The sequence below is a fragment of the Mustela nigripes genome, chromosome 9, assembly GCF_022355385.1.
Source record: "Mustela nigripes isolate SB6536 chromosome 9, MUSNIG.SB6536, whole genome shotgun sequence".
In the NCBI taxonomy this organism is placed as follows: Eukaryota; Metazoa; Chordata; class Mammalia; order Carnivora; family Mustelidae; genus Mustela; species Mustela nigripes.
The window spans coordinates 17512831-17535780 of record NC_081565.1 but is presented as its reverse complement, the minus strand read 5'-3'; the positions used below and the strand labels follow the sequence as shown (position 1 = coordinate 17535780).

Below are 22950 nucleotides of genomic sequence, written 5' to 3'. Positions count from 1 at the left end.
TGTGGTGGTCCCTTGTGCCAAGGGACCGCCCCCTTGATCTCAGCTCCCCCAGCTATCAGGTGATGGGATGAGCCAGATGAGCTCCCAGGGCCCTTTCAACTCTGACTTCCAGAATTTAAATCCGGGATCATTATTGTTTTTAAACTGTGCATTTTAAAAGAAATGGAGGCTTGGGGAGGAGAAAGGAATTCCTTTAACCTGCAGGGTCAAAGAGGGTTACTAAGGGGACAAAGGAGCAGGAAAGGGAGGCGATGGGGCGGAAGGCTGCTGAGAGGGGCAGGACTGAAGATCTGAAGTCCTCAACTGGGAGGTCTGATGGATGCATTCAAACAGCCCAAGTGGAGTCAGCACCGGTTAGGATCAAGCTGACCATCCAGCCTCAGACCTCGCTCGGCTCGCCACCTCCTTCGGAAACCCGGGAGGCCTACCCCACAGAGAGGCCAGGCTGGCATGAAAAGAAACAGGACCGCTCTGACGCCAGAAGGGAGGAATTCTAGCCCTCAGCCCAGGTCGGCTTCCTGACTCGCGGGGAGGGGTCAGGCTCAGAAGGGCTTGGAGCTTGAGTTTGAGGAATCAACACCACACTTTGATGTGCCCCTTTGAAAGGCAGCCTGACTTCCAGGCAGGTGAATCCGGGGAGCCAAGAACAAGGGCTTCTTTATGGCCTTTAAAGTGTGACCAGAGACCTGCCTCACCTCCCTGTGCCTCACTGTGCTTCTGCGCCACCATCGTGGCCGAGGTCGCCGGGGAGAGCCAGAGAGAGACAGAGGCCTGGAAGGCCAGGTGTTGGGGCATTTTTCTAGCTGCTGGCTTTCTGCTCTTTCTTGGGGACCATGTTGTGTTGGAAGATACACTTAATATTCATGAGCTGTGATCTCCACTTGAAGGGAGTGCCCCGGGGGAAATTGAAATATTAAGCAAGTGAGGGATATAGACCTAATTGTATCCTCCTTTGCTTTTTGGGCAGAGAAGTAATATGCCTAAAATAAAATGATGGATGAGCAGTCAGGATTGTGTGAAAAGCCCAGTGCTATAGCCAGCAGAATAAATCCGCTCTAACAGCCGCAGTCAGAACCAGGCAGGAGACCGTGCGAACTGGCTGCAGGATCCCACCACGTCATTCATTCACACGTGACTTGATGCCTGCTGTGTGCCTAGCCCGGTGCTAGGTGCAAGTGGACAAGGAAGCAGTGGTCAAGGAAGGCCAGGGGGATGGCACTAACAGTCATCTGAATGCGGTTGTTGCAAGTGCCTGTAAGTGGATGTGCTTGAAAGTGTGTCCATGAAGGGCGTCCTTTACATGGGCTAATAGTCAGGAAGAGCCTCCTTGAGAACACCTACATTTATGCTAGACTTGAAGGTCAAACAGGAAATGGACAAATTAGGGAGATGTGGAGCAGGGTGATGGGGTAAGGATTGCAAGAATTTCAGACTGTTAAATCCTCAAGGCAGAAAAGGGCATGCGAGGGGGTCAGAGAAAGGCACCATGGCCAGATGGGAGTGAAGGAGGGAGTTGAGCCTGGAACCTTGCAAGTTCTCATCCTTTGGGCCCTTGAAGCCCTCGGTGAGGCCGTTGCTCCTGGTCTGACGTTCTGTGTCAAGCCCTGAACCAGGCATCTGAGGCAAGTGCCTGCTTGCATCACTCAAGGGTTAGCCAGCTGCTGCCCTTGACCAAGCCTGACCTGCAGCCCATCTGGGTACATACAGTTTCATTGAAACCCACGTATACTTCTTGGTTTTGGTATTTGCCAATACAAAGACAGAGTTGAGTAGTTCCAACAGAGACCTTGGAGGACCCACAGAGCCAAAATATTTACTGTCTGGCCCTGTCCAGAAAAAGTACAGCTTACCGCTGGCATAGACAGATGAGCATCTAGGCAGGTAAAAGGATAGCCACTTGGGGAAATCAAGGCAGGGGGGAAATGAAGAGGTAAGGGTATCACCTCATTTCATCTTGCTCGTGGGCCTGGAGAAGCTTAGCTGTAATTGTACTGACCGCACATTTTCCCATTACACATGGGTCTCCCTTTACCCTTCGTGGAAGAAGTTAGCCTGTCCATTCTTGTGTACCCAGCATTCAGCTCCAGCCGGTCATTAACTGATGCACTGAACTGAGTGACACTCTGTGACAGAAAAGAGTGCCCAGATGAGCCCGAACTGCTCACCACCTCAAGGCATCCCTTGAGAGGCTGCAGAAGGGAGCCTGTGGATATTGACAGAGAACCTTGTGCATGGTCTCATTTCAAACCAACAACACCCCCGGCAACCAGGCAATATTATCACCACTTTCCAAATGACACAACAGAGCCCCCAAATGTTTAAGTGACTTTTGAGAAAGTGGCCTTTGTTCAGTAAATATTTATCGAGCTGGAAAACCACCACACGGGGAAACAAACCTTCAGGAGCGATGCATCCCATGGCTGCTGGTGGCCTCACAGCCTACTTGACCTTGACTTTGGCTCTCCAGGAGGCAGCGGGAGGGCGGGGGTGGGGTGGAGTGAGGTGGGGTGGGTATTTGCTCCCATTCTACCCAAGGAGCAGCTGAAGCCTGGGGAGAGGAAGTCACTTGTCCTAAGCTGGTGATCCTTAAACAGCAGAGCCCTGATTAGAACCCAGATCTGTCTAGCTCTGCAAGCAGAGGAGCTGGGGCTGTCCTCCAAAATACCAGACTCTCAGAACAAGTAGGAGTGGCGAGACCTGTCTGTATATTTCCACTCTTCTTCCATCTCACCGTCCCTGACAGTAGACGTTGTAGTAGAAGTAGCTCATGATTAATTTCATTCGTTTTCATTAATTTAATGCTTTTTCTCTATTAACTCCCTTGATTAATTGCATTGACCCTCTGTGGTAGTTTTAATAGTATGCCAGCTAGAGGTGGCGGGATAAGAAAAAAGCACAGAGATGTTAAGTAATTTACTCAAGGCTTCCAGTAAAGGGAAGCCTGATTCTCAAGCCCTCGGGCTGAACTATTAATTTACACTACCTCTTGATCATTAAGGTTATCTAATAAAATGTGTCCTCTTGATCAAGTGTTGAACAGCCTGCCCGCAAACACATAATGAGAAGGAGAAACAATGCGTGTGCTGCAAAGGAATCTTCACATAACAAAAGGATCCCAGGGTCTCTTTAAGAAACACTATCTGAAGTGTTTGTTTACAGATCATTAAATACTTAACAGAGGGAGAAACTAGAAGCTACTTTCTTTTGGCTGCTACCGATTCAGTACCGAGAAGAAATTAAGATAAAGCAAATCTGAAATTATAATAATTTTTAAGGGATTGGGTGTTCAGTGTTCATTTGCCAGACGGAAAGATAAAACACTCCACACCCAGGGTCTAGTCCTGCTTACCGGAGCTAAGGTTCCCTTCTCCCCCGCCCCAGGCAGCAGCCACAGGGGTCTCCCAAAGACAGCTGGAAGCCAATGTGACCAATCTCACACTGGTTTTTGTTGTTGTTTGGGCGGGGGGGGGGGGGGGGGGGCGGGGTAGTGGGGTGTCGTGGGTGGGGGGGGGGGGGGGGGGGGGGGGGGGGGGAGCGTTCTGTATTAAGCGCCTGCGGCATGCAAAGCTCTGTGCTAGGTAGCATGCAGATGGGAGTGACAAGTGGCAGCAGAAGTCCTTCACTGGAGGACTTCATAAGAGCGGTGTTGTTAAGGACGGGCAGAGACTCCGGAACGGGATCACAGGAGGAATGTGAAAGCTCCCTGGCTTGGGGGGAGTCTGTGAACCTTCCTGGGCACCTGGGCTCCTTAAGACCAGGTGCACAGCTCTGCTGCTATAAAGGTCCAGAATGAGGCTTCTTTTGGAGGGTGCAGTGAGTAAAGTGGTTCCAAAAAAAGCTACTCAGAGGAAGTCACTAGATAGGTGGGTGTCTGGGTGCGATTCTGCAGCAAGGCGTGGTTTCTGGGCAGAAGCCTAATGTGCCTTGAGCAGTTTTGTTAGACCAACCTCCCTGCAGTGGGATACTCTTCAAGGGCCAACCAAGTACTCTTGGCAAACTGATCTGAAGAGAAATTAGAGTGAGTTTGGCTTTCAACACCAGTCAGAAACCCAGCCCAAGTTACCCATTAGATTGAACTACAGTTGCAGGCCACTGTGGGCAGGGCTGCAGAAGGTCCCAGCTGGGGCCGATCCCTCAGTCCAAAACCACGCCTATAACTTGAGCTCAGCCTCATTACCCGTGAGAGGGCTGCACAAGCATCCTAAACCCCTCTACCTTCCCATTTGTCGGTGTGCCCTTGGCCACGAGAACTCCTAAATGGAGAGAGAGAGAGAGAGACTGAAGAGACTGAATGACCTGACCCAAGAGCACAGGGGACTGCGTCTCTGCGCCATGCTCTGTCCACCAAACATCTTTTTCCATCTGTGAAATGGGAGTGCCGTTCCTCAGGTCTCCGGGAGCTGGGATGTATCCTTTCCATCCCTGATGAATGAGTTCATCCCAGATTTGTTGAGTGCCTTTTATGTGTCAGGTTCACGCTAGGCACTGAGGACGCCAGGTTGGTTTTTGTCCTTCAGAAAGTGTTCAGTAAATATCGATTACAATGACTATGAATAATCTAGTTCTTATAGGTATTGAACGCCCTGCCCCTGAAAGAGATCAAGCAGAAAGTTAAGAATCTTTACGCAGGGAAGCCATGAAGGGGATTCTATTAAATAGCATGATTTAATAAAACGATTTCAGTCTGTTTCTCCCCTAACTTATCTGGCTCTTTCTTGAAGTGTTGACATTTCCTCTGAAGTGTATCCCTTTCTAGTTTTCCTTCACCCCTCTGGCCACACCTACACAGTCCTTCTGTCCATGCTTTAAAATATTAGAGCAGTCCAGAGTCCCAAAAGGAGCTAGTTCTCATGCTACACTGTCTCCTTGAGCTCATCCTTACAAAACCAAAGACCCCAGAGTCTCTGTCTTCAGTCTGGGCTTTTCTCTGGACCTATGTCTGGACTTGTAGACCTAGTTGCTCTAACTGGATACCCCCACGGTACTCAAACTCATCGCATCTGATAGCAAGCATACTGATTTTTCTCCCCAGACCTGCTGCAACTCCTGTTTCTCTCCTTCTCAACTGGTGGCGCCACTCGCCAACCAGACATTTCCCCTAGAAGCTTGGGAAACATCCTTCTCTCTTCCCTCTTAGTCATTCCCCACATCCAGCCAATTACCATGGTGCCCATTTTACCTTGAAACCTAGCCCCCTCCCCAAATCAGTCCCTCCTCCCTCTCCCCACCTTCCTTGCTCTGCCCCAGCCCACACCCCCCCCCCCCCCGCCACCGCACCCCCACATCCAGCTCCTGCCTGGACTTTTGCAAGAGAAAATGGTCCCAGGTTCCCCATCTCTGGCTTGCCTTCACCTAGACTCCCCTGTAGTGAGAGCAGACTTCCTAAATGCCTTACTTGGTCCTCCATCATTCAAGGTCGGAAGCAGGCATTTGTACTTCACGCCCCAGCGTCTTCTGTGCTTTACAGACTAGGCTGTTTCCAGCTTCTGTCCCTTGGCTCCCAGAGACTGGCAAGCATCCCCACTCCCTGTCCTAGGACCCTGCAGAGTTTCAGCCCCAGCGTTCCCTCCCAAGGGAAGCTTTCTCGAATCTGAAATCTGGGCAGCACTGAGGCTCTGTGTGTGTGGATGGGACGCCTTCCTCTGTGCTCCTGCAGTGTCTCCTGCCGCAGGCATGGACTTGCTGCCCCCCCCCCAACCCCGAGTCCAGACTCTGGGCTCTTGGGGTGTTGAGAGCCTGTGTAATTCATCCGACTCCCCAGGATTCAGTCCTGGGCCTGGCAAAGAGTTTGCGGCTCAGTAAATACAGAATAAACGAGTGAAGGAAGGACATGTTTCTCAGCAGACAGTTTTATTATTCACGCAACAAAGCGGAGTAGAGCTTTGTTGGTCTTTAGAGGCAGACAAACCCCTGTTTAAATCACGGGCCCTTCTGGCTTCTGGGGATCCTCTCCGGGCCGGCAGGATGTCTCACTGTGATGGCCCCGGAGCGGAGTTGCTAGCGTTCCAATCCTATTTCTGCCTCAGAAGTGGGACGGAGGCTGCTACAGTTTCTTCATCTATAATGGGACCACGTCACGGGATTGACACGTCACGGGACTGACAGGCCACGGAGCCACAAAGCACTATTACAAGTGTTCGCCAATACTGTTCTTTCGAGCCTCTTTTTCCTTTGGTATAAAGGAGAGGAGGGCTCCGTGGCGGCAGCCCTCCTTCCCCATCTCAGTACTGACCGTGGCCCTAACTCTTTGACAAGGTCCAGGGGTTTTAGAACCTTAGCAGAAGGGATGTGCTGATCTGGGGGCCTTTGGTGGTTACTTCGATTCCCTCCCCACCCCAGAACTGTCTGATAACCCCAAACTGAGCTGCTTTTCAAAAGCCAGGGCCAATGCCAGCTAGCTTCCTTTTTGGGAGGGAGCCTAATTCACCAGTAGCTGGAAAGGATTGCAGGTAGGCCACCCCCCAGGCAGAGAATTCAAAGGAAAGTGGATAGCTGTGTAAATCGCACTGCTTTACCCCGGCATTTAAGCCGGCGCTCTTTGTTAAGGAAATTGATGGCTTTGTAAGCACTGCCTCTGAAGGGAGTGCTTGAGTTGAAGGCTCCCCATCTGTCCTCGTAAATTCCCTAATGGACTGTGGGCCCGGAGGCTGGGCCCCGGTGTGTCCAGTCACCTGCCAACAAAAACTCAGATTCCATTTAAAAAAAAAAAATTAAAAAGGTTTAACCAAAACAGAAGTGATTGAGCCCATGCCATGTAACTGGCACAGAGTAGCAGAAACAGATCGCTTCCTTGAGGGAAAGAGGGACTCCTGATCCTTCACGGAATCTGTTTCCCTGCTGGACTCCACGCCAGGTGTTTTTTTTATACAGCTTCTCACTTCATCCCCTGCATGTCTGAAAGGCAGTCGTTATCTCATGAATTTGCCCAGGAGGGAACCTGGACTCAGAGGGGACCTGTGTTGTGTGCTGCTGGGGAACACCCAGCTCCTCAGCAGGGCAGGGATGTGGTGGCAGCCCGGCAGCTCCCTCCCCCAGACCCCGCATGGACCACAGCATCGCAGTCTAGGGCAGCCTCTGAAGAGCTTGTCTCTTTAGATCCCCCTCAGTGTCCACAGCCCCACAAAACACATAAATTAGGCAGCGTGGGTGGGCATGGACTATGGAATCCAGCTAGCCGGGATTGGATTCCAGCTTCAACTTGTGAAACCTCATGTGAATCTAATGACTTAACCTCTTTATACACAATTTCCTTGTCTATCAAGTGGAGATAGCAATAGCACCAAACACACAGGGCTCTTCTCGGATGGACATTGTATACTGAAAAATATTTAACATTTAACAAAGTACCCAGCACGTACCAAGTCATCCCTTTATCCATTCAGTCAATACGTTTATACCTGGTAGCTAATACTGTTATTGGAGACCTAGCGGATGCTATGGGAAGGCATAGGAGGGGGGGGCAAGCAGGCTCCCAGGGTGGGGCAGAGAGAGGTTTTTTGCAGAGGAGTGGTTGGTCAAACTATGGGTAAAGATGATTGGAGACTAGTTAGAGGAAAAGCAGTGTTGGGAATTTGGGGCAATATGGTCCCTTTGGGAAGCAGCCATACTTGGAGGCTGTCAGCTGAGACTTGAGTACGCTAGAGAAGAAAAGAGAAGACTACAGAAGCAGCAGGGACACGATTATGCCTTGTCCATGGTCATCGAGCCTCTGCTGGCAAATGTTGAATGGATACCAGTATCTTCTGAGGCGGCCAATTTCACTTTCAGCCCAGATTCTGTTGGCTAGAGGGGTTCTGATTGATGTTTTTAAATGTTCCAGGTTAACTCTTCAAATTTAGGACCAGTTTTCCCCTCCTTCCCTCATTCCTCCCCCTACCCTTCTTTCCTTCCTCTCTCCCTTCTGTCCTTCCCTATCTTTTTCCTTATTGGGAGGAGAGAGACACATACACATATATGCATTTCTGTAAGAACAAAATATCATTCAGCAATACAGATCAAAGAGCATATATTCTAATTAACAGAAAATCCTCTTGCAAGGGCACAAGAGGAGCCCTGCCACCATGTAAGGTAAAGAAAACTTACCCGCGTACAGCTCAGCCCGCTGACTTGGCTTCCGCCCGTTAGCGCTGTGTTGCCCACCTCACCAACTTGGAGATGGAGGACACTGTGGCGTGAATGCCTCATCTTTCTGAACTTATCTGAACCATATGGCAGGAGGATGGTCTTTGAAGCGGGCCAAGCCAATCAGGGCTCGGGGGGGAGGGCTCCATTTAGACACTCTAGTTGCTTGCATGGGAACCCCACCAAGAACCCAAGCACACTGCGGTCACCTTAGTCATGACCAGCTGTGCCAGACTGGGGTGACTGGCTTGGTTTTCATGTGGTGCCCTGATTCATCCTCGGTTCCTTGGCGACATAGCATCCACTTGCCCAGAAGTCTCTCTTCTCTGGAAACTTGAGGACACCCTAACGGATTGCTAGGTGGCTTGTTTTACTGCACTGAAGAACAGACATGCGTATGTGCCCAAACTGCCTTTGTTTGGAGGCATGGTGTTTTCCTTATGCTTACGTATACACATTCCTCACAGACTGATTTCTATTTGAAATTGCATATCCCCAATATTTATAGAATGAGCCAGCCCAAACCCTTGGCCTGAAGCAATGAACCATACAGCTTTCCGCAACTTACCTAACCTTTCTGAATCTCTGTTCCCACATCTGCAAAAAGGAAGCACGCGGACTAGATAATTTCTAGAGACCCTTGCAAGGCTGACCCTTCATTTGTTCATTCATTTGGTGCTCCGTACTGACTGCCCTCGGTGTCCTGAAGTTAGGCGTGGAGTAAGTGGGCAGAACAGCCCATGTTTCTGTTCTCAAGAAACTGCCCCTCTGTGTTAGAGAGAATGCAGTCATCAAGGTCACTGATAGAGAAGCAATGGAATGCTCCAGTGAAATTGGTGAGTGCGATGCAGTCCGCAGAGATGGGAGTGGAGGCGTGTTTGGGAAGAGGCCCCACTGAGCCCTTGACGTGAGGCTAAGGCCAAACAGTGAGCTGAGCAAGCCATGTGATGGTTCGGGAGAGGCGTTCTGGATTGCATCTGCACCAAAGAAACGTGCAAACAATCACTTGTCTGAGTATTCGCCATGATATTTTATCTGATCATTGCAGCCACTTTCTGAAACGGGTGGGAGAAGCAGTCTTGTCATTTCCTTTTGACAGACACAAAGAACGGAGCCCAGAATGGCGATGTGTGTTACCTGGTCTTGGAGACCTGAGGTTCAGATTTGGATTTCCTGTCCTTTATTCCACCTGCTGTTGGCCAGAGTCCTCTCCTGTGTTTCTAGGAAGAGGTTCAACTGTGCCATTCTCAGGTTTCATTTTGCTGATGTTTCCCCATCTTCAGACTGAAAACCTGGTTTCATGATTAAAGAGTGGAACCTTAAGATCCAAATATGTGAGGTGCATGGGTGGCTCAGTCATTAAGCATCTGCCTTCGGCCCAGGCATGATCCCAGGGTGTGGGGATTGAGCCCAACATCAGGTTCCCTGCTCGGTGGGAAGCCTACTTCTCCCTCTCCCATTCCTCCTGCTTGTGTTCCTCTCTCTCAGTTTCTCTCTGTGTCAGGTAAATAAATAAAATCTTATATAAAAAATAAATAAAAAATAAATCTTATATAAAAAATCTTATAAAAAAAAATACATTATAGAATGACTCCTTGGAAGGGGATCCTAGTGCTACTTGGTGTAACTCCATCTGGAGAAGGGAGATCGCAGCCCAGAGAGGGGAATGAGAGAGCATCTCTTCTCGACTCCTGTGCGCGCGCTCGCTCTCTCTCTCTCTCTCTCTCTCTCTCGTTAAAGATTTTATTTATTTGAGAGACAGACAGTGAGAGAGAGCATGAGCGAAGAGAAGGTCAGAGGGAGAAGCAGATTCCCCATGGAGCTGGGAGACCAATGAGGGACTTGATTCTGGGTTTCCAGGATCATGACCTGAGCTGAAGGCAGTTGCTTAACCAACTGAGCCACCCAGGTACCCTTGACTCCTGGTCTCTTGACCAAGCTGCTGATTTTGAGAAAGAGTCTCATTCTCTGTCCTTTCTTTTTTTACCCCTTTATTTACTTATTTATTTTTGGTATGGGGCGACGAGATCACATTACATCCATGGACACCTGATTTGCGGTTGTCTCCCTTCATCACCCTTTTATGCCACTTTTGTACATTCTCTGCTTATGACTCCTTCAGATCCCTTTTCTCCATTTATTATTAGCTTATATTATCCCAGACAAATCTCATTCTGTTATTTCCTGCTCGTACTTTTAAAGGCCTTCGGGTCCTAGGCATCACTCTCCCTCCTGTCTGTGCTTAGAACGCCTGCCTGTTTCGTGGCTGCTACGTAATTCATTGTGGGACTGAATTTTACCTCCTCTCCCATATCATGAGATAGCACTGGAATCCAAATGAGAGCCACCTGAAAATCATTCAGGGCTTTGAGCATTCTGCTCTATTGAATGCCTTGTCACTTATTAGGATCACTATCTTTGTATATCATCTTCTTAGGCCATTCAAATAACAGTACTAAATTCAAGGTGATGCAAATGTATCTCCAAGTTCCAAGTCATAAGACCATCAAATTTCTTTATTAAATTTCAGTCCAGTAAGCACTACCTTTTCTATCCAGATGTTCCACTGCTTTGCAAATTCAGTTAAGGAAGAAAATAAAACAATATTTAGGACAGATGGTGAGGCCTCATGTCTCATGGGAGGAAAATATTATGGGATGGTTTAGATAGAATTGGATTTTTCCCTCTAATATGTGCTTGGATTTATAATAGGATCTCATTCTAATTAATATTTTCATAAAAACCTTTCTATCGTACAATCTGCTGAAACAGATTCAAGTCAGGTTTGCGGTCTCTTCAGTACAATCAATAACAGACATTCTGAAACTGCAAAAGATCCTTGTTAATTCATCATCTACTCAGCACCTGCTACGAGAATGGCTTTGTCCTAAGAATCAGAGATGTGAATAGAAGTAACACTGGAGACAGCCCAGAAATGTCTCACACAATCCAAGAACTGTGCATAGTCCACTCATTCATTCATCCTCAAATGTCAATTCCATAAGATGGTGAGACAATTTTCTTGATCCTAACGACAGGTGTCCACTTGGAAACGTGCTCCTTTGAAACCTGGGTGACATGGGGTAGGAGGACAGTGGGGAGGAGAAACAATAATACATAGGATTTATTTTTATATCATGAATAATGATATGAAGGAAATACTACAAGATGGTATGGATGCTCTGATGGGGACGGTGGAATGAGATGTGAGCTTAGTGTAAGTAGACGAGGTTGGTATTTGAGGAATTTATATTTTAACTGGGCCATAAATGATAAAAAGGAAGAGATTGTGAGAAAAGACAAAGAAGAAATATTGTAGGTAAGTGAACAGCAAGTTCAAGTTCCTGGAGAAATAGCAAATTTTGCTCATTTAAGAAATAGAGGCATGTGGGACGCCTGGGTGGCTCAGTTGGTTAAGCAGCTGCCTTCGGCTCAGGTCATGATCCCAGCGTCCTGGGATCGAGTCCCACATCGGGCTCCTTGCTCAGCAGGGAGCCTGCTTCTCCCTCTGCCTCTGCCTGCCATTCTGTCGCTCTCTACCCCCCTCTCCCTCTGATAAATAAATAGAATCTTTTAAAAAAAAATAGAGGCATGTTAAACAGGGGGATGGGTGGATGGATGGATGTTTGGTTGGTTGGTAGTGAGCAAGGGGGCAGTAGTAAGAGAGTAGCTAGGGTGAGGACTTGTTGGCTGAGATAGAGACTGAATCTCATCTCACATGTTATGGGAAACCACTGAGGAGTTTTAGGCAGGAGGATGGCCTGAAAGTTTACATTTTGAAAAAGAGCACTCTGGCTGTGCTCTGGAGGAAGGGGGGTGGATCAGGAAACAGACTGAAGAAGCAAAAAGCCTTATTCGATGAGCGGTGGAAGAGTGACTGTAGCCTGGGTTATGGTGGCAGCGATGGAACAGAAGTGGATCTTTTGGAATACCCTGAGATGAACGGGTACACAGAACGTGCTCATGGGCTTTATGTGGGGTTGGAGGGCTGGCTGGAAAAATGGGAGACGTGACTCAGACAGTTTTGGTCTGGCCATTGTTGGGCAATGTTGTCATTTACTGAGATGGGCAAGAAAGGAATGTGGGAGAAAACATTACTTCTGCTTTAGAGATGATGATTTCGGGATGCTTTTAAGTAGATATTGAAGTAGGGATGTCACTGTAGGCTGTTAGGTACTCAGAGAAGACGTCATTTCTAAAGAGACACATTGACACATAGATATTTTAACATTTTTATTATAAATGAGGACTGAAGGACCGAATGTAGGTAGATAGGAAAGGGGACCTAAGGCCTGTCCCTGAAGCCTGGCAACATTTAGCAGAGGTCTAGGGAAGCAGAAAGCAGCAAATAAGTGTATGTGGGATAAGCTGGGAGCCAGAAAGAAATAGGATAGCATGTGCCATGGAATCCATGAGAGAATGCTTCAGGAAGGAAGGAAGGGGCTGCTTCTTTATATGCTTCAAGGCAGTCTAGCAAGACAAGGATTTTGATGTTATGGTTTTAGCCACCTTGAGGTCAGTGGTGATCTGGACAAGACTGATTTTGGTAGAGTGGCGAGTACAGAAGTCAGATTGGAGAGAACTCAAGAGTGACTTGTAGGTGAGAAGGTTGGCAGTGTAAGTAAAGGTAACTCTGAATAAGCTCCATGAATCGTGGAAAGAGAAGAATGAAGGAGGAGACATGGTGGTAAGGAGATGTGGAATGAGAGGAGGTTATTATTATTTTTTTCAATTTTCATATTTCTTTAACTAACATCTTTATATAGGCCATATCCTGTTTTGCTGGTTTGGAAGGAGAGAAGAGTGATGCAGGAAGGAAAGCGGGTCAGGTTGTACTGGACAGGTAGCAGTATGAAAGAGTGACAGGTGAGGCTTCATAGAGTTAAAAATGTCTGAGTCAAATCCAGATGGGAGATTCAGACAGCGAGTAGCCTTCTCGGTTAAAGAAAAAAGGACAGAAGCTCTGAGCTGTGAATTCTGGGAAGAAACTCTGCATTTGAGGACAGAGATATGGTTGGGAATGAGGATAGACAAGACAGTGGAGCTAGCGTACGGAAGGATTTGAGTGCTAGGTGGGAGGTTCACATTTTGCAGAAGTCAACTAAGTATTCCAGACACCCTCATAGTTACACTCCTCATTGTTTAATCACTTTAGGTCATAACTCTTGGGAAATGGAGGAGACCCAAACCAGTTAAGAGAGTATCGTAAGGGCCAAGTGGACAGAGGACCAGGCTGTACCCCAGAGGGTGCTCTCCATGATAGGCCTGGGTGTGGGATGGGAGTTTTAATGTGAGACTATATGCACATCCATTCTTGTTTTCCTAGTTCTTTCTGTTCACTCGATGATGCCTGGTTGTCACAGTGAAACACGGGAAGGCATTTCTGGCCCACTTTGGTATATGGCCAACCCTTGGAGGAACCAGAAACCAACTTAAGCTCCTCCGATTCAGTAGACCTAACCAGCATCTGAAACTTGTTAGCGGATTCATGGTTCTTTAGAAGCCTTCACCACCCTGCCTTCTGTAGTCTGGATGGACTGATCCGGTTGAGGAGGTTAAGAACAAACCCTGGGTTGAATAGAATTAAATGAGGTCAGCAGTCTGGGTTTGCCATGAAGCCTTTGAAACATAGGCGATATAAAGTCCAGATATTTCTATTCCGGAGGCAACATATGCCAATATGCCACCCCCATCTCCCTGCCAAGCTTCGCCTTTGTAAACCTTTGGGGGTTAAGCACTCCAGTTTCCTATGTTCCAAGAAACTATTATTTGGATACAAAGATTGTGCATTTTTTGGTCGTTTGTTGTTGTTGTTTGGATGAACTGTTATGTGGCATGAAGCTTGTTGTGGTTGGACCCATCCCTAAACAAACAGCTGAATTTAAAAATACAATTTTTTCTGGTGTTCAAAAAAAATACAGAAAATAGTAATCATTTGGACTAACCAAATATCCTAATCCCAATCACTGTTCCCTCAGCTGGAAATAGAGATATGTACTAATTTCTCAAAAGCTGACCCATCTGCACAGACAAGAAGTTTAGAAAGACAGTTAAATCCTACCATCCTTTGGAAGGTAGCCCATATCACGAGAGCATGCATTCAAATTCTTTGCTTACTCCCTGAGTCTTATATTACATTTCCTATTTCTTAAAGCTCTCATCTGTGGAGAGCTTTGTTTTGTTTTTTGTTTGCTTGTTTATTTTTTTTCCTTGATGGGCTGGAGACTTGGTAACCCCCAAAGCTTCTCGGACTACTAATATTTGGACCACACCAGGGATGTTGTGAAAAGTGAAAATGGAGATTCCCAAAAGGAATACTGAAACTTGGTTAAGGGTAACAAATTATTTTGTTACCAGAATTATATACTGAAAACACGGTCTGGTAAATAGACATGGTGTAGTTGAAAGGCCATTGTGCATTATGAGTTCAAGAACCAATGATCTAATCTTGTCTGTACTAGAGACATTCTCTAAAGGCTTCAGCAAATCACTTCAATTCTATGAACCTCAGCTTTCCGATACAGGAAATGACATTGCTTTCAACTCCAAGATCGTCATCATTGTCATAGACCATTTACTGATCACCTATTAGGTCCTGAGTGCTTCACCTACATTTACACTAGACTATAAGTTCCATGAGGTGAAGGTCATGGTTGATTTATTTACTGCTCTGGACCTACAGTTTATCACAGTACCCAGCACACAGAAGAAACTAAGCAAATATTTTTGATTGTTATATAATCATATGTATTATTAGGTGATCTGAGCATCACAGTAAACATTCCTTCCTTCAACCGTTATTCAAACGGAGAAAGCAAGATCTAGAAATTCTAAATAATTTCCCCCAAAGTCATATAAGTAGTAAATGGCACATCTAGTAAACCAAATCAGGTCTTTTACCTCACTGCCTCTAAGAGTGTGAAAATCACAGGTATTCCTGTCAGAGAAACCTTCAAGTATCTCCAGTTCTAAACAGTAAAATTCAAATGCCTCAATGTGGCATTGCCTCAGGTCAGCTTTTCAGTTCATCAGTCCCAGGACTCATCCTTCTAATGTAACTCTAACCTTGACAGCTTCCTCATATACACACAATGATCCAGGCTCATCTGTTGCTCATACTCCGCCCTTCACATCCCCCAATTCTTTTCTTCCTCCAAGACGCTGCCCCAAACCGTCTTCTCAGGAAGCCTTTACCTGTTTTCCCAAGCAGTGTTGATTCCACCCAGAAGGGAGGAGCCCAGTCTAATTTGTCAGTGTATCGCCAGTACCAGCTCGGACACAGAGCAAATACTGAGTAGATAAATACTGATAACGAGGATTGACTCTCTTCTCCATTTCTCATCAGGCAGTGAAAAGCTATCTTAGCTGGGAATAATAATGACCCTCCCTTCTGAATCTTCAGAAAGCCTTAGTGCGTCTTGCTTGTTGTCTGCTGAAATGACTGTAAGAGGATTACTCCATTCGTAGTCCCACTGGATATTATGGATACATTTGTGAGACCACCCCTTGGGGTTTGTTTTAGAAAAACTGCAGTTAGTCCCCAAGTTTGAAGATTTAATTTCAAACTTTAAGAGTGAAGCTAGTTAATCTTTTTTTTTTTTTTTTAAAGATTTTATATCTTTATTTGAAAGACAGAGATCACAAGTAGGCAGAGAAGCAGGCAGAGAGAGAGGAGGAAGCAGGCTCCCTGCTGAGCAGAGAGCCTGATGCAGGGCTCAATCCCAGTACCCTGGGATCATGACCTGAGCTGAAGGCAGAGGCTTTACCCACTGAGCCACCCAGGCACCCCTAGTCAATCTTTTTGACAAGATATGTCATTCCCCTGGAAGAAGATACCTCTGATTTGATGAAATCTGGTATGTAGTACTCTCATGACATCGCCAGCAATCACATCACAGAAAAGTATGCCAACACCTGGTTAGTTGAAGACATGCCTAAACTGGTAATAATCGATAGTAAATATAAAGCATCCATCGCTTTCATTTGTCATTCATCCACTCCTCTATTCCTCGCCCATTTGTCAGGCACCTCCTTTGTTCTAGATCCTGTGCTGTGAGTTGGAACTACAGGCATGAGGGTCAGCAATTTTGTACCCAAAGATACCTCTTGTCTGCTGGGATGGCTGAAAGAGGGTCTTGTTCACAGACAGGTTGGCCAAAGCTAGATGAGGTGAGTCTGGGAATTGTGAGAAGGGGCACAGAGGAAAATCATCTGATTGGGCTAGGATAGGAGCCAGTGAGAGAGAAGGGAGGTTGGAGACAGCCTGCTGGCGGAGACGCTCTTAGCTGTATAATGAAGACCCAGCAGGAGTTAGCAAAATGAAAAATGAGAAATAGATCCTAGGCAGAGGATTCTTCCCATGTGAGGACATGACGGAATGATGGGGAATGGCTGCTTTGGAAAATGGGAGGGGTTTGTTGTGGAGGATTGCATGCCAAGCTCGGGAAGATGATCTCCCTAAGCAGGGGAATCTGTCACAGCATTACATGTGAAGCACAGCATGGGCAGATATGTATTTGGGGTTAGAATAGTTACCCTTCAGTTCTACTAAATTATCCCACCATCCTGAGGAATATCCACTATCTCAGGTCTTGTTTGAAGAACACATTGGCTTGAGTTCCTTTTTGTGGTAGTCAATAGCTTATGATTATCTGGTCTTCAAGATTCTTGAGATGAGGGCTTGTGGAAATCCTCTTAAGATCTTGTACTAAGCTGACAAGAGCAATTTAAGTACCTGCTTCCTTTTTCAGCAATGAACTCTCAAGCTTTTTCTTTTATTCATTCACCTCAAGGATTCTAGTGGTGTTGCAAATTCACAATTTCTAATCAAGCTGAAGTTCATTAGTGTCCCCCAGTTGGGTTGAAGTCGTTCCACTATAAGTAAATCGATTCAAGATTACCTGGTAATCATGGACAGATTGAATCCAGGGTTTCTGACTTTAAGGACAAGAACTCTTGACAAAAGCCTAAACCCCAGGCTGTGCTTACATGCCAAGGTAAACTCATCTCATTTTCCTAAGACTTGGCTTCCAAGCTCTCAAGTAGGGGTACTAATCTCTGACCATCTCAAATAGTGTCCTTCAGACAAGCCTCAGGAATGCAGGGGCATAGCTTCATCCTGATGCTCCAGACAGATGGAAATTGAAAATTAAGTCAATAAGAAGCAGCATCATCTGTGTCTGTCCACTTAGAGAGAGCCCATCTCCCTCAGGCTCCTGGAGCTGAGTGCGCTTCTTCCAGAAGGAAAAGAAAGTAGCACAGGAAAGTTCAGCTGGGGATGACAGATTTGGCAATGCCTGCGCCCCACGTCAGGTCCTCTAGCTGGATAGAGCAGTTTCTAAATGTGTGACTGCCCAAGAGGGACTGAGTCTGAGACAAGTTCTCTTATGTCAGGGGAAGAAGGGGTGAGGTGGGGAAATCATACTGCCCAGCGCAAGCCCATTGTAAGCCAGTTGCCACCGGCATCTCAGCCCCTTTCCCTACACCCTAAGACCCTATCTAAAGAAACTTCTCCAACGGTGTAGAGTGTGAACCATGCCTGGACAGGAACATGTGCATTGGGAGTGCTAGATTTTAGTCATTCATTCATTCAACAGTTATTTGCTGAGCGCTCCAGGGAACTGTATGATGATTAGTGCCACCTAGCTACTACAGGGAAGGCTGGTGGCAGGGTGATCATTTGACCTTGGTATTGACTTTAAACTCTTTTCACTATAACCTGCTCAGCTACCAGCATAAAGTGTTCAAGGAGCACCAAGTCAATGGATGTAATGAAAACGGGAGGGACAGTTTTGTTTTATTGTGTTGTTGTTGCTGTCTTTGTTTTTCCTGGCCACGCATTTTTATTCCGTTCCTCCCTCTGTTCTCTACAGTGCTTGGGGCATGGGAGTAGAGAGGAAGAGAAAATTCCCCAGATGAAGACTGGCAGATGTAGCTGAAGGGCCCCCGGGACTCCAGTAGCAAGAGAAAACGAATAGCAGAGTACAAGGCTGTTATTTCAAAAAGTGGCTCATGGTAGCTTTGTCAGCAGAATCTTGAGGGAGAAACCAGGCATATTTATTCTGTCTCTCTCTCTCTCTCTCTTTCTCCACCACCTCCTATCTCTCTCTTAACTCTGTCTCTGCTTGCCTATCTATCTATCATCTACTGGAATACCTTCCCACTTATTTACCTACTGTGTCTACCCCTACCTCTCCTTCATTCCCTGGTTCATCTAAGTCCCAGAAGACAGAAATATGGAGGTCTTAAACATAATCAGGGAGAAGTTGGCCTTCATGAGAACTCAGCCCTAATTCCTAACTTAGCCCTAATTCCTGCCACTCTTGAGGTCTGTTTGCTGAGAATGTGAATTAAGTCATCTCAGAGAATAGATCTTCCATGATCTTATTATAATCTTACGTTCCCTGTCTTGGTGTTGGAGGGGAAGAATGTAGTTCCAGCAGGGAAGCAACCCCACGACCTTATCCTGCAAAGGACGTGGTTTCATTATTCTGTAGCTTGAACACGGGGCAAAGAGGGCATTTCCCTCTGAGGTCTAAAAAGGCCAGGCTCCTACTTCTAGCTCTGCCCCCCTCTCCCTCTGATCTGGAAGCAGGCTCCTTACTGCCTCTGGCTCTCAGCATCCCCTTAGCTAAAATGGGTGAAGTTGCTGGCATTGTACACATCATCTCGTGAAATCGTTGCAACAACACTGGGTAGATATATTATTACCTCCCTTTCTTTGCTTGGATAAGAAAATAAAGTTCAGAGGGGTTAGGTTATTTAAGTCCTGTACAGCTTATATATGACAGAGCTAGGATCTGAACCTGTGCTTTTTGCAGTTCCCTTGATTGAATTTCAAAAGAGTAACATCTGGGTGAATGGCTGGTCACTCTGGGATCCGGTCTACATTTTATCATATATTAAGTTGGCCCCGTTCACCAAGAGGTTGGAGCTACTGAGAAGTGCTAAGTCTGTCTTCTCTTCATCCTTGAGCTGCCGGGCATGCTACTGGCCACTGGAGTCCTCAGCTGGCTCAGATGTAGCCTTAAATAATTGAATTATAATGAATTGATTTATTCTGGCTCTTTTGATAGTGTTTCACTATATAAACTGTTTGCTGAAATAAACAAGGGATTTTGGAGCTTGGAAGGGGCTCAACATTCTGCTGCCCCTGAATTCACAGACTCCTTTTTCAGATAGTCAGCATCCTAGAATTCCAAGTTTTAATTCTACTTGACCCTAGCTCTTTCTAGGGTTGGGGGGGGAGCGGGTTGCCACACAGAGCGTTTTAGGTGAATACTGATTTCACAAGGTGAGTTCATCCAGCCAGCTAGAAAGAAATTGACCCCTTAAAATAAGAATATTTTTTTTCTCTTGACTGTTATTCTAGAATGTACAAAGCATGTTTATGTCCACGTCCTATGAGAGTTTTGTGGGTATCCTGAGAGGTTTTTCCTGGCTGGGGCAATCATTCCTTTCTTTTTGTTTTGTTGAAGTATAATTAACATACAATGTTATTTTAGTTTCAGGTGTACAACATACTGAGTCAACAATTCTGTACGTGAGTCAGTGCTCACCATGATAAGTGTAGTCACCATCCGTCACCATACAACATTACTACAGTGTTTAGGACCATCCTTTCTGTATTACAGATGGAAAGCCAGAGGCTGAAAGGTGAAGCTAATTGTGCAAGGTTAGATAGCCAGTAAGAGGGACAGAAGTCAGTTCCTGATCAGAAACGGGGCTCCACTCTATGGTTTTTGAGTATATAGGGGAAGGATGTCCTAGGCCAAGCAGTATCCTTAGGTTGACTCTATGTTCTGATATGCCTGGTATGTTCAGATTTTCCCTGGAAACGTACCTTTTACCTGGACGTAGTTTCTCATAGCGTCTCCATCACTAGTTGAGATGATGACTTTAGGTTCACCCGAAGACACCGCGTAAGAAGATCCATCTTTCAGAACAGCTGTAGAATGTAGCTAGGTTGGCACAGTTAAGTGTTGGACTAGGGATCTTCACAAAATAGAGGAGCCCACACAGAAAGGGGTATTTAATTTTTCCCAAAAGTATTGGGAAAAGAGCACAGACGACCTGACATTTGAGTTATTAACGGATGAGCAGAGGGCTCTCTTTCAGACAGCTGCATTCTGATTTCTCCTGGTATTGATCAGTGCTGAAACAGCGAGCCATGTGCATGGCTCCTGCCTCCTTGGAAGGCACCTGTCAGCTGCAGGCTTCCAGGATCTGTGTCCTGGCCACCAAGAGTCACAGTAGCCAGCTGCAGCTCTAAGTTGTCCCTGCTGCAAGAGAGGGAACACAAGTAGGGGGAGTGGGAGAGGGAGAAGCAGGCTGAGCAGAGAGCTGGATGGGAGCTCAAACCCAGGACCCTGGGATCATGACCTGAGCTGAAGGCAGACACTTAACGACTGAGCCACCCAGCCGCCCTTAGATTTGTCTTAAGTACCAGAGCAGTTGAGTTTACAGAGCTGGGAATGAAGCCAGTTAGGTTACACAGAACTCTCTTTGGAGGTCAGTAAACCTCAGTTTGCCACTGTGAAGTTCTGTGGTGTCAGATAATGTACCCAGGACTTGGAAGGTGAAAGCCTGAATTTGAAACTACGATCTGGCATGAAAATACCATGGGCAAGTTATTATTATTTTTTTTAAGATTTTATTTATTTATTTGAGAGAGAGAGAGTGAGTGCCCATGAATTGGGGGGAAAGGCAAAAGGAGGGGGAAAAACAGACCCCCTACTGAACAGGGAACCCAAGTGAGGCCATCCCAGCACCCTGAGATCATGACCTGAGCCAAAGGCAGATGTTTAACCCACAGAGCAACGTGGGAGCCCCAACTTTGGGCAATAGTCTTAATCTGGAGGACTGAAAAAATTAGAACAGTAATGCCTTTGTCACTCGGGGTTTGTGTTTGTGAATGTGTGTGCTCGAATATATGTAGTACAAGATAGAGGCTCTAAATTCGCAAGTATGTATATACTCAATATAACCATATATTGGTATATATGCATATACTCAATATATATGCATATACTTGATATAACCCTAAGCACAGGTTCGCCAGCAGTTTAGTGGTGTTTTACATCATCTTGTACAACGGCAACCTCATACCCACTGAACAGTAATTCTCAATAACTTCCCTTTCCTCCCAGCCCCTGGCAACCACCTCTGTAGTCTCTCCTCCTGTGAATTTCACTACTTTCTAGTCCTCATTCAAGTGGAATCATCCACTAGTGGACTTTTTGTGTCTGGCTTACTTCACTTAGAATCATGTCCTACAGGTTCATCATCTCGTCACAAATGGCAGGATCCCCTTTTTTAAGGGTGAATAATAATCCCTCGTGACCACTGAGGACAGGCTTTACAGTGCTGATAATTGTGCTGGTTTCATCCCACTACTGTGGATTTCAGCTGAGACCAAAGAACAAATATCTATCTGTTCTCTTTCTTCTCTGTCCACCTCCTACAGATGAACCCAGCCGCTGCTATTTCCATGACGGTGATGGTGTGTGTGAGGAGTTTGAACAAAAAACTAGCATCAAGGACTGTGGGGTCTACACGCCCCAGGGGTTCCTGGATCAGTGGGCATCCAATGCTTCAGTTTCGCATCAGGACCAGCAGTGTCCAGGCTGGGTCATCATCGGTCAGCCGGCAGCCTCCCAGGTAAGCTCCCAGCCAGGTAGGACATTTCCTACAGATGTTCTGTGTCTCTGCTCTGTCCTGCTGGGCTGCCATCCTCAAATGTAATGTCACTGGATGTGGCCCCCTGACTGTATCTCGAACCAAATGTAATCCCCGGACCTCACGAGTACCATTTGTCAGGGATGAAACATGGATGGTTAAATGCAGGGACCGTGAGCACAGTATGGTAAAGCCTGTCCTCCTGTTTCTCTACCTGTTATAATTCATATTTGGTGAAGGAATTCCATTTTGGATACACTGGAATTCAATGGGGTAAGACCAAATTCTTTTGGGGGAGGGTCCTGCCTTTTTTTTTTTTTTCCTCCCTTGGAGGAGGCTGCTGAGTTGCGTGCTCTTTGAGCACTCACCTGTTAATTAACTCTATCATGAATATGCTGTGTGGCCTTGGGTTAATCTCCCCACTTCTCTGGGCCCCATTTTTAATTTTTTTTTTTAATTTATTTGACAGACAGAGATCACAAATAGGCAGAGAGGCAGGCAGAAAGAGAGGAAAGAAAGCAGGCTCCCCCCTGAGCAGGGAGCCTGATGCAGGGCTCGATCCCAGGACCCTGGGATCATGACCCGAGCTGAAAGCAGAGGCTTTAACCCACTGAGCCACCCAGGCGCCCCCTCATTTCCCCCCATTTTTAAGTTAGAGGGTAGTTGAGCTTGATGATCTCCAGGGACCTCCCCACTCTAAAAAGCTGTGACTCACTCCTCAGTGCCCTAATGCACTATTTATGTTCCAGGATTTTTGCCCCAGGGGTCTGCCAGGTTTAGTTGAGGGAACAAGAGATTGGGGCCACCAGCGCTTGTGTGATTCTAGGGATGGCCGTGGTGTCCCCAGAGCCCCCTTTCCAATTATCCTGGTGAGCAAGCACCTGCCTTCTTCCGAGACTCCCATTTCCCAGAGACACGACCCAGTGCTTCCAACTGCCTGGCCCAGTGGCCATCTCAGAGGCGAACCTGCTCTTGGCCTCACAGATGAGTCATGATTCCCAGCCATTCCTCTCTTGTGTTGTTTCCCTGACTCGGGCTGGATGGGCGAGGAGGGGTGGTGGTGGTTCTTTAGATGAAAGAGAGATGCGACCTTCCTCTGGAGCCCAGTGAAAAACCCCTGGACAAGGTACAGGATAGGTACACCTCGTTTAT

At 46.6% G+C, this 22950-nt stretch overlaps 1 protein-coding gene across 1 annotated transcript in view; it reads left to right on the top strand.

The window, feature by feature from the left end:
• PAPPA (pappalysin 1) overlaps nt 1-22950 on the top strand; it is a 207402-nt gene that overhangs the window by 89553 nt on the left and 94899 nt on the right. The window contains exon 10 of the mRNA XM_059410111.1: nt 21587-21780. Within this exon, the coding sequence (XP_059266094.1) occupies nt 21587-21780 (194 nt within the window). The remainder of the gene's footprint in view (nt 1-21586; nt 21781-22950) is intronic.